The sequence below is a fragment of the Gadus morhua genome, chromosome 23, assembly GCF_902167405.1.
Source record: "Gadus morhua chromosome 23, gadMor3.0, whole genome shotgun sequence".
Lineage (NCBI taxonomy): Eukaryota > Metazoa > Chordata > Actinopteri > Gadiformes > Gadidae > Gadus > Gadus morhua.
Genome location: NC_044070.1, coordinates 9,569,961 through 9,580,923, shown reverse-complemented (window position 1 = coordinate 9,580,923; position 10,963 = coordinate 9,569,961). Strand labels below are relative to the sequence as shown.

Genomic DNA, 10,963 nt, shown 5'->3' with positions numbered 1-10,963 from the left:
AGACACATTTGAAATAAAAAACGAAGGAAGCGTTGAGTAATCAGATGCTCTTGCAGTTATCAGCATTTAAAGATGTAACACATTCCTTCTTTTGTTATTGCCAAAGAATAGACGGAGCAGGGAGAGACGGATGGGAGTGAGGGGAAGGGGAAAGGGAGCAAGAAGAAAAGTTCGGGCTCGCTGGCCCCGGTTGCATTCTTTGCATATTAATACCCACAGTGTTGAGGAAGGGGAGGAAACTTTCTTGAGCAACCGGAGAGAGAGAGAGAGAGGACTGGGAGCGCCCTTTGGTATATATTGTACTGGGAGGAAAGCTTCTTCTCAATGGACCTATAGGGAAGTCGTATGGTGGGATTCAAGTAGGTACCGAAATCGTACTTGAAAAATACGATTATTTTCGTGTTGGTTAACTGGGGGTAAAAGAATCCACTGGATCTCATCGCAGCGCTTCGGCACTGGATAATCGACAACCGCTATTTGGACAACTTTTGACCTCCGGCGTTATCGACTTTGACTTTGGACCGAGTTAGGACGATGTTTTTTAAAACGTCAACATGCCACGTTTGAGACGACGCCTTTGATGGGCTGAGCAGCAGAACAACGACCAGCCTCCGGCAGACCGCTCTGGGAAGACGAGACGCTGCGTCTTAAAGTTGTCTCCTCTTGTTTTGGTGTCTGTTTGAATATTTCCGAGACATTCCGCCACAGTTCTCTGGTCGGGGATTCGTTTAGTCTTGGGGGGTCCAATCAAGCAAAAGTAATTCTCTCGGTGGTAGGATGTCGGACTGACGTCGAGGGGAATGGCATCTTCTGTGTTCGAGGGGACGTCGCTGGTCAACATGTTCGTGAAGGACTGCTGGGTGAACGGGATCCGACGGCTCATCATCAGCCAGCGGGGCGATGAAGAGGAGTTCTTCGAGATCAGGACGGAGTGGTCGGACAGGAACATTTTATATCTGCATCGGAGCTACTCGGACTTCGGCAGGCTGTTTAAGAGACTGGCGGAGTCCTTTCCGGAGGACAGGAGTGACCTGTCCAAGTCTCCGCTCTTAGCAGGTTGGTAGTTTGAAAACTTTGCACGAGTAAATAAAATCCGTGATAACTGATGACATTACAAAATAAAAGTTTTTTTATCACAAAAACAAAAAAAAGGAATATAAGCGCAATGTTCCTGTGCTGGAAACTTTAATTTCACGACCTGCCTTAATGTCTATCCTCACTCCTTGGGTTAAATTAGCCCGCTGGGCGGTCACAGTGAGGAGACGTCTTGTCACACATCGGACCCGTGGACATCAGTATAATGAGTGATGGACAGGGATCTTAATGTAGGCCTACTTCAGATCAGTATTTCCTGACGTCTGACGGATACAATAATGCCTTAATTCTGCTTTTATTATACGAGCCAACGTCATGGAGACCTAAACAAGGTGAACGTCCTAAAACCCACTGATCAAACATAAATATATGTCATATTGAATATGCAGTAACTCGACTCAACGCAATTACAATTTTACAATTTTATAAACACGTTCACTCATAGTTCAATTATGCATGTCCGAAAAGTTGCGATTTGTTGTATTGTTGAATCAGGCGATACCTGTAGCGCTCTCAGGATTGATGCTGATTTAGGTTTGCAGGTCGCTGATAGGTTCCCTGTGCGTGTGGGTGTGTTGATTTGACCATTAGAGCCAACACGCCTGATCCTCTAAAAGTTAAAAAAGTAAGTCCGTCCTCCTGTGTAGGAGAGAGAGAGAGAGAGAGAGAGAGAGAGAGAGAGAGAGAGAGAGAGAGAGAGAGAGAGAGAGAGAGAGAGAGAGAGAGAGAGAGAGAGAGAGAGAGAGAGAGAGAGAGAGAGAGAGAGAGAGAGAGAGAGAGAGAGAGAGAGAGAGAGAGAGAGAGAGAGAGAGAGAGAGAGAGAGAGAGAGAGAGAGAGAGAGAGAGAGAGAAATGGGTCTGTTTGCCTCCCCTCCCTCGTATGGAAATAGCTCTCTCCAAGAGTTGTTGACGGTCAGGATTCTGCCACTCAGAAGAGGTGAGCAATGCATTGTGGGAAACGAGACCTGGGCAATGGATTGTGGGAAATGGGCAGTGTATGATGGGAGAAAACGGATGTTGAGATGAACAATAAAAGGTTCAACCCAGGTCTCACTGGTTGAACGGGACTCATAAAGAAAGTGCCTCATCAGGTGATGGATGGTCCAGAAGACCCGCCCCTGTATTCCAGTTGTGTATTTATTTCACACCGGGATGTTGAAATGGACACAAAGTTAGGTTGAGAATGTCGGGCATGTGGAGGACTGGCCGGCCTCTGCCGGTGTTGTCCGTGCGTTACCACGGCGACAGTAGAGGAGGCTGATGTCATGCTGTGGGAAGCTGTCACACAGGGCCTGGCAGAGGATTGGACACTCTATTTATACCCCTCCCTGAACAAACTTACACTCACTTGTAAATGCATGCAGACGAGATGAGTCAGAAACAAGGAAGGTGTTACATCAAAGGAGACCCTTGCTTGCCCTCAAGCAAAATTAAAAAAAATGCCTTCTTATGTACGGTATAGTCACTTTTTCCATTTGGCTTTATTGCTGTGCGGGATAGGGATCCGAAGGAAAACAATGCAATACAGGAATAAGGGCCAGACAAGTCCATTAAGGTCCATCCCTTTATACAGCACCCTGCAGAAATAAAGACAGGAATGATTTGGTGCATGCACAAACTCATAGAACTATACTGGTCTTAGGGTGCAGGGGCATGTCTAGACTAGTTGAGTAGGGACGGCCCAGGAGAGGCACAGAATAATATGACATAAGAGGCCCCAATCCACAACACCAAGCCCTTGCAGAGCAGTTTAGAGAATGCATCTTCCCAAATTGTGATTCTTTTATATATATGGCCGATTTAGGTAGGGTGGCACTCGGGTTGGACAGTTACATTTTTGTCAGGCCTCCCGGTGAATAAGCCCCTCACAGGGTGTGATGGAAAAATAGTATAATCACTCTCAGATCTTCTGTTTAATGTCACTGACACAGAAGAGGATGACTGAGTCGGTGGGCTGATAAACACACTGAAGATGACTCATGTCCTTTTAGTTCCTCTTTACTCCAGCTAGTGTCCAGAATTAACTTTGGTCAGACATGAAATTTAAAATGCTGCCATTCAGGGGAAATGTTGGATTTTACCCTGGATTCCAATGCTTGTTATTTTGGACTGGTTGAAAGTAGGATTGCTAAAGATAGTTGATGTTTCTCTCTGAGGTGAAAGGTTCTGGGTTTGATCACCTATGTCTACCTGCATCCCTGAGCAAGATGCCCCAATCTTTACCTGCTCCTAATGTCAAAATACTCTGAATTGCTTTGGGCTCAAAGTGTCTGAAAATGACTGCAAAATAGTAGTATGATGCAGTGTTTTGCAACACTGGAGAGAGATCGAAAAAGAGCGCGTGCAGATCTCGAGGGCAGAGGGGTGAGTCCCAGCCAACTTCTGAGAAACATGAAGTTGTCCCTCCCGCCCCAATGTAAATTCTTTCTGAATATATTAAGTTATTGAAAAAATATGTTTAATAGAAGTTGAGTCCACCTTTGAAGTAATTCACTCTCTCTTTCACTCATACCCCCCCATATAGTGGTCTGACCGTTTGTTACATCAGCTCATTTGATACACGTTGGTCATGTTATTGACGTCCCCACCAGAGAATACTCTGTGTTCCCCTCCTAAGTTGTAATGAGATCTGTGGCCCTTGGGCACATGTGCAACTTATTCAAAAAATAAATGTGTTTTCTGGAGTATAAAAAAATAAGGGAAGCCATCTGCTCTTCTGGTGGTTTGTGATTTATGAAAGAAGACATTGACAAGATAATGGCTTCACAAAGAAACGTCCTCACAGGAAGTACGCTGGCACACCGGCTTCCTTCCCCGCGGCAGGAAGTGGACAGCAGGTTCGCACCAGACGGATGTGGAGAAAATACACATCGGGTGGAACCTAGGAAGACAACAACGGATGTTGGAAGTTGTCGTGACTTGTATGGAGAGGTTTTCTTCATACATATATACTATATATATATATTTCCTGTACACATCTAGCAACATTACGTGTTAGAATGTCAACACAGATGAGATAGGAAAGGCTAATTTTGATTATGTTACTATTACCATTACATTACAATGACTAATGCTAATGAAAATGCTATTACGGCTCCCAGACTCCCGGACAGACGGCGCCAGAATGTTTGAGCAAGAGCGCTGGAGATGTTGGTGATAAAATAGCCCAAGTCATTCTTTCCAATCTGATGAAATCATACCTTAAGGAGGTATGACGTCATCCCCGCGGGACGTGAAAAACTGTGTGCCACGATGTCACCAAACAACAGCTTCTCTGTGGTTGATCTGGCCATGTGTGCGTTTGTTGTCAGAGATAAATGAATCACCGCTGAAGAAAGCCTAAGATCTAAGAGCCCTAACCCTTACACCAATTCAATTTAATCTGTTATTCACTATTTTAAATGTGATTTCTATATAGATATTGCATTATTGCACCAATCAATATACTTTGTAACATACAGAGTTCTCTCTCTCTCTCAAAAACCTTTCAACAAATATGCCACCATGAAAATGTCCATTTGGCCTTCTGTCAAACCCTATGCAATTTACGCTTGTGTGAGGTCGGAATCTTTACCACATTTCGTTGTCAGCTTGTTGTGACAATGATTTTGTTGTGCTACAAGACATGAACGTTGCCTTATGGTCAAATACAATGTACTGACGCGGGCCTTCTCCTGAACTAAACCCCATGTATCTCTTAATGGATGGCAAAAACCTGCCCTAAATATAGCTTTGAATTTGAGCTCTATGAAGATGTTATTACCGTGGTATGTTATTACGGTTATCCCCAAACACCTTGAAACCAAGTACGGGATTAAGTCATTGTACGACGCATATTGGTACACTTGTTCTACAGCTGCTTTAGGTGCTCTGTATTGGTCTTCCACATACCATAGTAATATGGAGCCACCACCGTTGTCTGTGTAACTAACCGTTTCGAGTGAATATTATAATTAAAGGTGGATACTTAAAGTCGTCTTTATTTATCCTGCAATATAAAATGATTAAAATTGAAGGCTGGTAAGCTGTAAACAGTTTCCACAGTGGCATTTTTCAGAGCGGCGCCACTGGAATACAATTAAATAAACCAATATTTAAATGGAAAATATAAATGGATTTGATGTTATGTTTTCAGGGATGGTGAAGATCAGAGAAGCCAGTGACATTGAGCTGAAGCTGAACGAAGTGGAGAGACTTCTCAAGAACGCCATCAACCTGCCCTGGAAGGTACAGTAGAACAAAGTAGAGTACAGTGTACTATAGCAGAGTACAGTAGAAAACAGTAGAATAGAGTAGAGTAGAGAGGATAACATCAACATGCCCTGGAAGTCACAGTAGAGTACAGTGTAATATAGTAGAGTTCAGTAGAGTAGAATACAGATGAACAAAGTTAAGTATAGTAGAGCAAGTAGAGCAGAGTAGATCACAGTTGAGTACAGTATAATACAGTTTAGAGAGTATCGGAGATCTTCTAGTAGTAGAGTGAGTTGAATATATAGATTTTTGGTTATGCAGTAATGGTGACGCCCAACCACAAGGTATTGGGTCCTATTAAAAATGTCCACCGCCTTACTGTACCTCCTTCTTACTCCCTGTTAGTCGCTTGTGGATAAAGGCGGCCTCTAAGTAAGTAGTGAACAGTCACTTCTACAGGCTGAGGCCAGCATATTTTCCTTGTAACTTGACCACAGGAGGAAGATGGTATTGCGTTGACAATAAGAGGAAGCCATGATCCACCGCAGCCACAGCTGCAGGGACGCGCTGCGCTTTTCCACACTTAACGCTTCGTCAACAAGTTTATGAGCTCAGGACGGAATGTTTTTTTCTCCGCCAAAATATAGTGATGACACGGCACTGTTGGTGTTGATTACCAACTCTACTCTACATTAAGGGCGGGCGAAGGCTGAGAGTTGTTCATTTGTACTTTGTCATTTTTTGTTTAGTTGTAAAGACAATACCGATTTTTTTATTAGCTTGTATTCATGTGATACCTCTTTTGGCAATCTGCTGTGTGTGAAATATTGCAGAAAGGGCTTAAAACATTTCCTTGCTATGATGATTTAAATAACGGTTCCCTTCGGACTGAAGTGGGCAGTCCTTGAAATTTGGGTGGTTGTCTTATGCGCCTTGAAAGGTTGTGAACCACTGCTCTACGTGACTGTATATTATATGCTATATATAATATTTATTTATAGATATATCGCTCTCTATCTAGTTCTCCAGGTCAGAGGTCATGCTGACGTTCTTCGAGCGCTCGCCCCTGGACCAGGTGTTGAGGAACGATAAGGTCCACAGAATCCAGCCCTGCTTCCAAAGCCCTCTCAACATATCAGGTACATCCTCATCGCATTAAGGTCCCAGTGCGTTAAGGTCCCAGTGAGTTAAGGTTACAGTGAGTTAAGGTAACAGTGCGTTAAGGTTTCAGTGAGTTAAGGTTACAGTGTGTTAAGGTAACAGTGCGTTAAAAGTGCGTTAAGGTTTCAGTGAGTTAAGGTTAAAGTGCGTTAACAGTGCGTTAAGGTTCCAGTGAGTTATGGTAACAGTGCGTTAAGGTTACAGTGCATTAAGGTCTCAATGCATTAAGGTCTCAGTGCATTAAGGTTACAGTGCGTTAAGGTTACCGTGCATGTGAGACAACAAACCAGTAGAAGACAACCCTTTGATGTTGAAGGCAGTCTCAGAACATAGGTACAGATGTGCAAACTGGCACTATGTTGGAAAGTTTTTCATTCTGGTCCACTTTTGCCCTCCCCGCACCTTGGGAAAATCTTGTCTGCAACACTCGTCCCATGCCTAATCTGAAACAATTTTTTGGTTTCATCATTAAAAAAATATCATGTTACAACATTCAGGTTTTACCGGGCTGGAAGACTTGTTTGCAGGATTAACTTAAAGTATCTGTAGTTAAAAACAAGTCTTAATATCATTCAGAATTGTGGACATTTTCAGATGACCGTTGAAAGACGGTCGTCTGCAGCTCCAGCCTGTAGAGGTGGCTAATGGGATAACGGACATAGTGCAGCTGTAAGACCAGGTTGAAACAGTACTGGTATTAGTTCGGGACAAACCTTGATATGGCTACTTGGTTTTCAATGGGCGGGACCTGTATCTGCATCCTGGGGGGGGTTGCAAAAACACGTCCGTAATACCCCCACCCAGGCCAGTCACCATGACAACAGGCCAACAGACCTGGACCTTTCACCCTCACGGCCGGCTAATTTCTTCAGAAGATTGTTTCACAACCACACATAAACTAATGACACAATCGCACAAGTCAGAGAAGACCACTCTGTCACCCTGAAAGATATGTACTCAGTACTCCACCCCCCACGTAAACTTAGAGGAGGTTAAGAGGCCTTTGCAGTAATAGGCTCTCAAATAACTGACTAACTCAATTCAGTTCTTTGATTTGTTTTCTGCATACTGTATTGATTCGGTGCAAAACGGGATTGGGATATTAGTCTTTGATAGGGACATTTATAGCCTAACCTTACATTACTTCTTCATGATCTCCGTCCGCTCCAGAGATCATGCGGTCCAATGGGTTCTGTCTGGCCAACACCGAGACCATCGTGTTTGACGAGCGCCTATCACCAGTGGACAAAGAGAGGCCCTCCTCCACCGACTCAGAGGAACACGCGTGAGTTCCCCTTCTCGTTTACATCTGGTCGTTTAGCAGCAGACGCTTCTGTCCAGAGGGTCCAACTGGGAAGGTTAGGGAACTCTCAGATATAAGGGGTGCCAGAGCAAATGTTTTACTGTAGGGCTAGAGACAGACAACTACTAGGTTTGTTTATTGTGCGGCAGCATTAGTAGATCTGCCCTGCTCTTCATCCTAGGTGGATTATTTTTATAATTAATAAAAACATTATGCGCTTATTTTTAATGTGAACTGTGATTTTATTGTTCACTGAATTTCACAGATCTTTGAATACTGCTCTATAAATAAAACTTGACTTGAGTAATAGTCCAGTTCTTAGGGGTCATCTTTAGCAGATAGGATGCTAAAACAACCAACAAAGTAAGCTGTTTAATATATTTGGTGCTAGCACTATCAGAAGCCAGGATTACTCTTCCAGTATGATCCAGTATGACACAACGATGCCAGATGCTTTGCACAGCCTCGGTGTTCGGCTTCATGGATATTTCATCATCATCTGGAAGAGTGCTCTTTGTACTTCCCGATTGGATGTCTGTGTGTGGAATTCCTTGAATGCAAATTTGAACTTCCTTTCACGCACAAACGCACACACCCCACAGGAAAAGTCTCTGTACACCTCTTCCTTCCTCGTCTGGGTGTGTACGGAGCTAAGAGGGAACAAACGCTTTTGTACAAAAACTATGACATTCTTTCCTTTCTCGAGGGATAGAATTACCCATTTCTATCACCTATAACTGCTACCTGTCTGCATTCTTGAGTAAGATGCCCCTCCACCCCTTCCTACTTCATAACAACATCTATCTCCACAATAAAATCATTTTGACATTTTGAATAAAAGTAATAACCACGCCTGGCGTGTCCCGCTCCCAGGTACGACGACGGAGGCTACCTCCCCCCGGACCCCCTGCCGTGCAACGAGGACACAGAGGCCTACGTCACTAACCTGTCCTACTACCACCTGGTCCCGTTCGAGACCGACATCCTGGAGTGAGGCCCTTCTGCAGGAGAGATGCTGCCTGTGGCTGTTAGCTTAGCTCACGCTAGCTCCCCTGCTAGCACCCTCACACCATGCCAAACCGGACGCCGAAGCCCCCGTCTCAGCGGAACACGAAGGCTGTGGCAGCCGCCTGGTCCCGACTTTAGTCCGTCTAGACGGTCTCGGTTGTGGCTGTGATTTGACCGACGAGACCGAACACACATACATGCGTTATCGTTTATTGGTTGGTCTAAAATGTCACCACGTGCCTCTGGTTAAACTCTCTCTGCGAGGACAGTTGGATGGAGATCGTGTTGAGAATGACTTCACAAACTTTTCACCACAAAAGACTTTAACCCCAAAACCAGATAAACTCTTCCCCAACTTCCACTGCAACATAATGTTCCCCTGACTAACTACTCCAACAGCATCCTAGCTTGGTGCGTCTCAAGTATTGTTGTTCAGTATTGTGAATCTTTCTTAATAACGCTTGTTTGCAACGCTGTGGTAACAGCTTCAAAGAACCTCTGTCAGCTCAGCCTTTAACTTCAACTGCTAGCATTTTCCATTTTTTTCTTCTGGTTTGTATCTTTGTGTTTTTGTGAATGTGGTGTTAGAAAGCCACCAGGAAAACATGGCTTGGGTCAGCAGCAGCAAAGAAACAAACATGAGCAGATATTTTATGTTAAATACATGCTGGCCATGGCCATTCAAATTTGATTTCATATATTTCTATAAAACGTTGCATCGGCCTTATGGACCACACGATTAAAAACGTTTTGTTTTATTTTAATTTTACATTTGGGGATTAACATGTCTACCCAACTATAGCTTATATTTATAAATATATATTGTTATATAGGAACAGAGTTCTGCTTTTAATGTTAATACAGACTCTAAAATTACCACTATAAGCTGTGAGAAGGTTTTGACCCTTTAACATGTCCATGATGCATATTTAAGTTGTTTTTTACTAAATCCATATCCTAATGTTTTATTAAACTTAGACTAGATCTAACCAGGGACAAGGTCTTACCAGTATTTGGGAATAAACAAAGAATGGAATCATCTCAATTTTGAAGCAATACTTTTACAAAAGAAAGAAATGTAAAAAGAAAAAGTTTTGCATAAGGTTTTGTCCTGTAATTGTGTTGAAAGAAGTCTTGTGTTTATCTTGGGAAAACATCCATCCAATTATTTTGTGTTATGTGAACCACAAAAGGAGGTTGTTCTTCAGTGCTCTTTCAGACTTCTCTTTTCTCGTATAGCTCAGCAGAGACACAGCAGGAGCTTCATGCTCAGACTGAAATATACCGAAACAGAAAAACCTTGTACTGTGTCTGCAAGGAACTAACAACTAGGTCATGCTTTAGTTTAGGAACTTTTAGTTTGTAATGAATGATTGTGAATCTCATCTCCTAGGCTAATTCTTTCAAACCACCAAAACCGTGTTTATCACTTTGCTTTGTGAATAAATGGACAGTCGATTTGGAAGAGCTTTAAGTTTCCTGCGGTTCTCTCATGCTCTTTTGCCATGTTTCAAACTATCATTTTGTTTTCTTTGTACAAAACCTCCATTAACCGGAGGAGGGGATAGCAAACCGAATGGAGAATTAACTTTTCTGTTTCCAAACTGGTGTTGCGAAATAGAGGGTTGTAATGTAAAATGTGACAACTTGATTGTTATCATGACTCTTAATTTAGAAATATTACACAAGAGTGTGTGTGTGTGTGTGTGTGTGTGTGTGTGTGTGTGTGTGTGTGTGTGTGTGTGTGTGTGTGTGTGTGTGTGTGTGTGTGTGTGTGTGTGTGTGTGTGTGTGTGTGTGTTAGAGAAATGTAGAACACTATTTGATGAGGATGCTGGGGTGAGGATTTTGGCGGTGAAATTATAGAGTGAGTGTCGGCCACGGTTAGGGTTAGGGGAGAGCGGCATCTTGTGGTCAAAGATATATCTTCTCAGAAATATTAAAACAATTCCCTAACCAGAAAACGTTAGCGCGATGAAATGTAAGCAATTTAAATGCAATCTAGATTACTTTTAAATACATAAGCCTATTTTAGCAGTAAGCCCCCCTGTCAATGGACTTAATGGAAGCCTTGTCTTTATATCTGATATTAAAATAAGGTTCTTATCTTATGTCATATGTTTAGCATAACGATCCATTATCCATTCAAAACGACAAATACAAATATTTGCACTCAAACAGCGGCTATTGTGAACATCTCTTT

The 10,963-nt window shown here is 42.9% G+C and overlaps 1 protein-coding gene across 1 annotated transcript; it reads left to right on the top strand.

Annotated features, from left to right (window-relative positions):
- Positions 1 to 10,230, top strand: pxdc1b (PX domain containing 1b). The gene is made up of 5 exons (XM_030348649.1): positions 1 to 1,056; positions 5,231 to 5,322; positions 6,311 to 6,428; positions 7,621 to 7,735; positions 8,627 to 10,230. The coding sequence occupies exons 1-5, from the start codon at positions 801 to 803 to the stop codon at positions 8,745 to 8,747; spliced, it is 702 nt and encodes a 233-aa protein (XP_030204509.1). The 5' UTR covers positions 1 to 800; the 3' UTR covers positions 8,748 to 10,230.
- The last annotated feature ends 733 nt before the right edge of the window (positions 10,231 to 10,963 follow it).

Coding starts and splice junctions, on each gene's coding strand:
- pxdc1b (XM_030348649.1), top strand. CDS start 801: ATGGCATCTTCTGTGTTCGAGGGGACGTCGCTGGTCAACATGTTCGTG. Junction 5,323..6,310: donor CCATCAACCTGCCCTGGAAG/GTACAGTAGAAC, acceptor CTCTCTATCTAG/TTCTCCAGGTCAGAGGTCAT. Junction 6,429..7,620: donor AAGCCCTCTCAACATATCAG/GTACATCCTCAT, acceptor CGTCCGCTCCAG/AGATCATGCGGTCCAATGGG.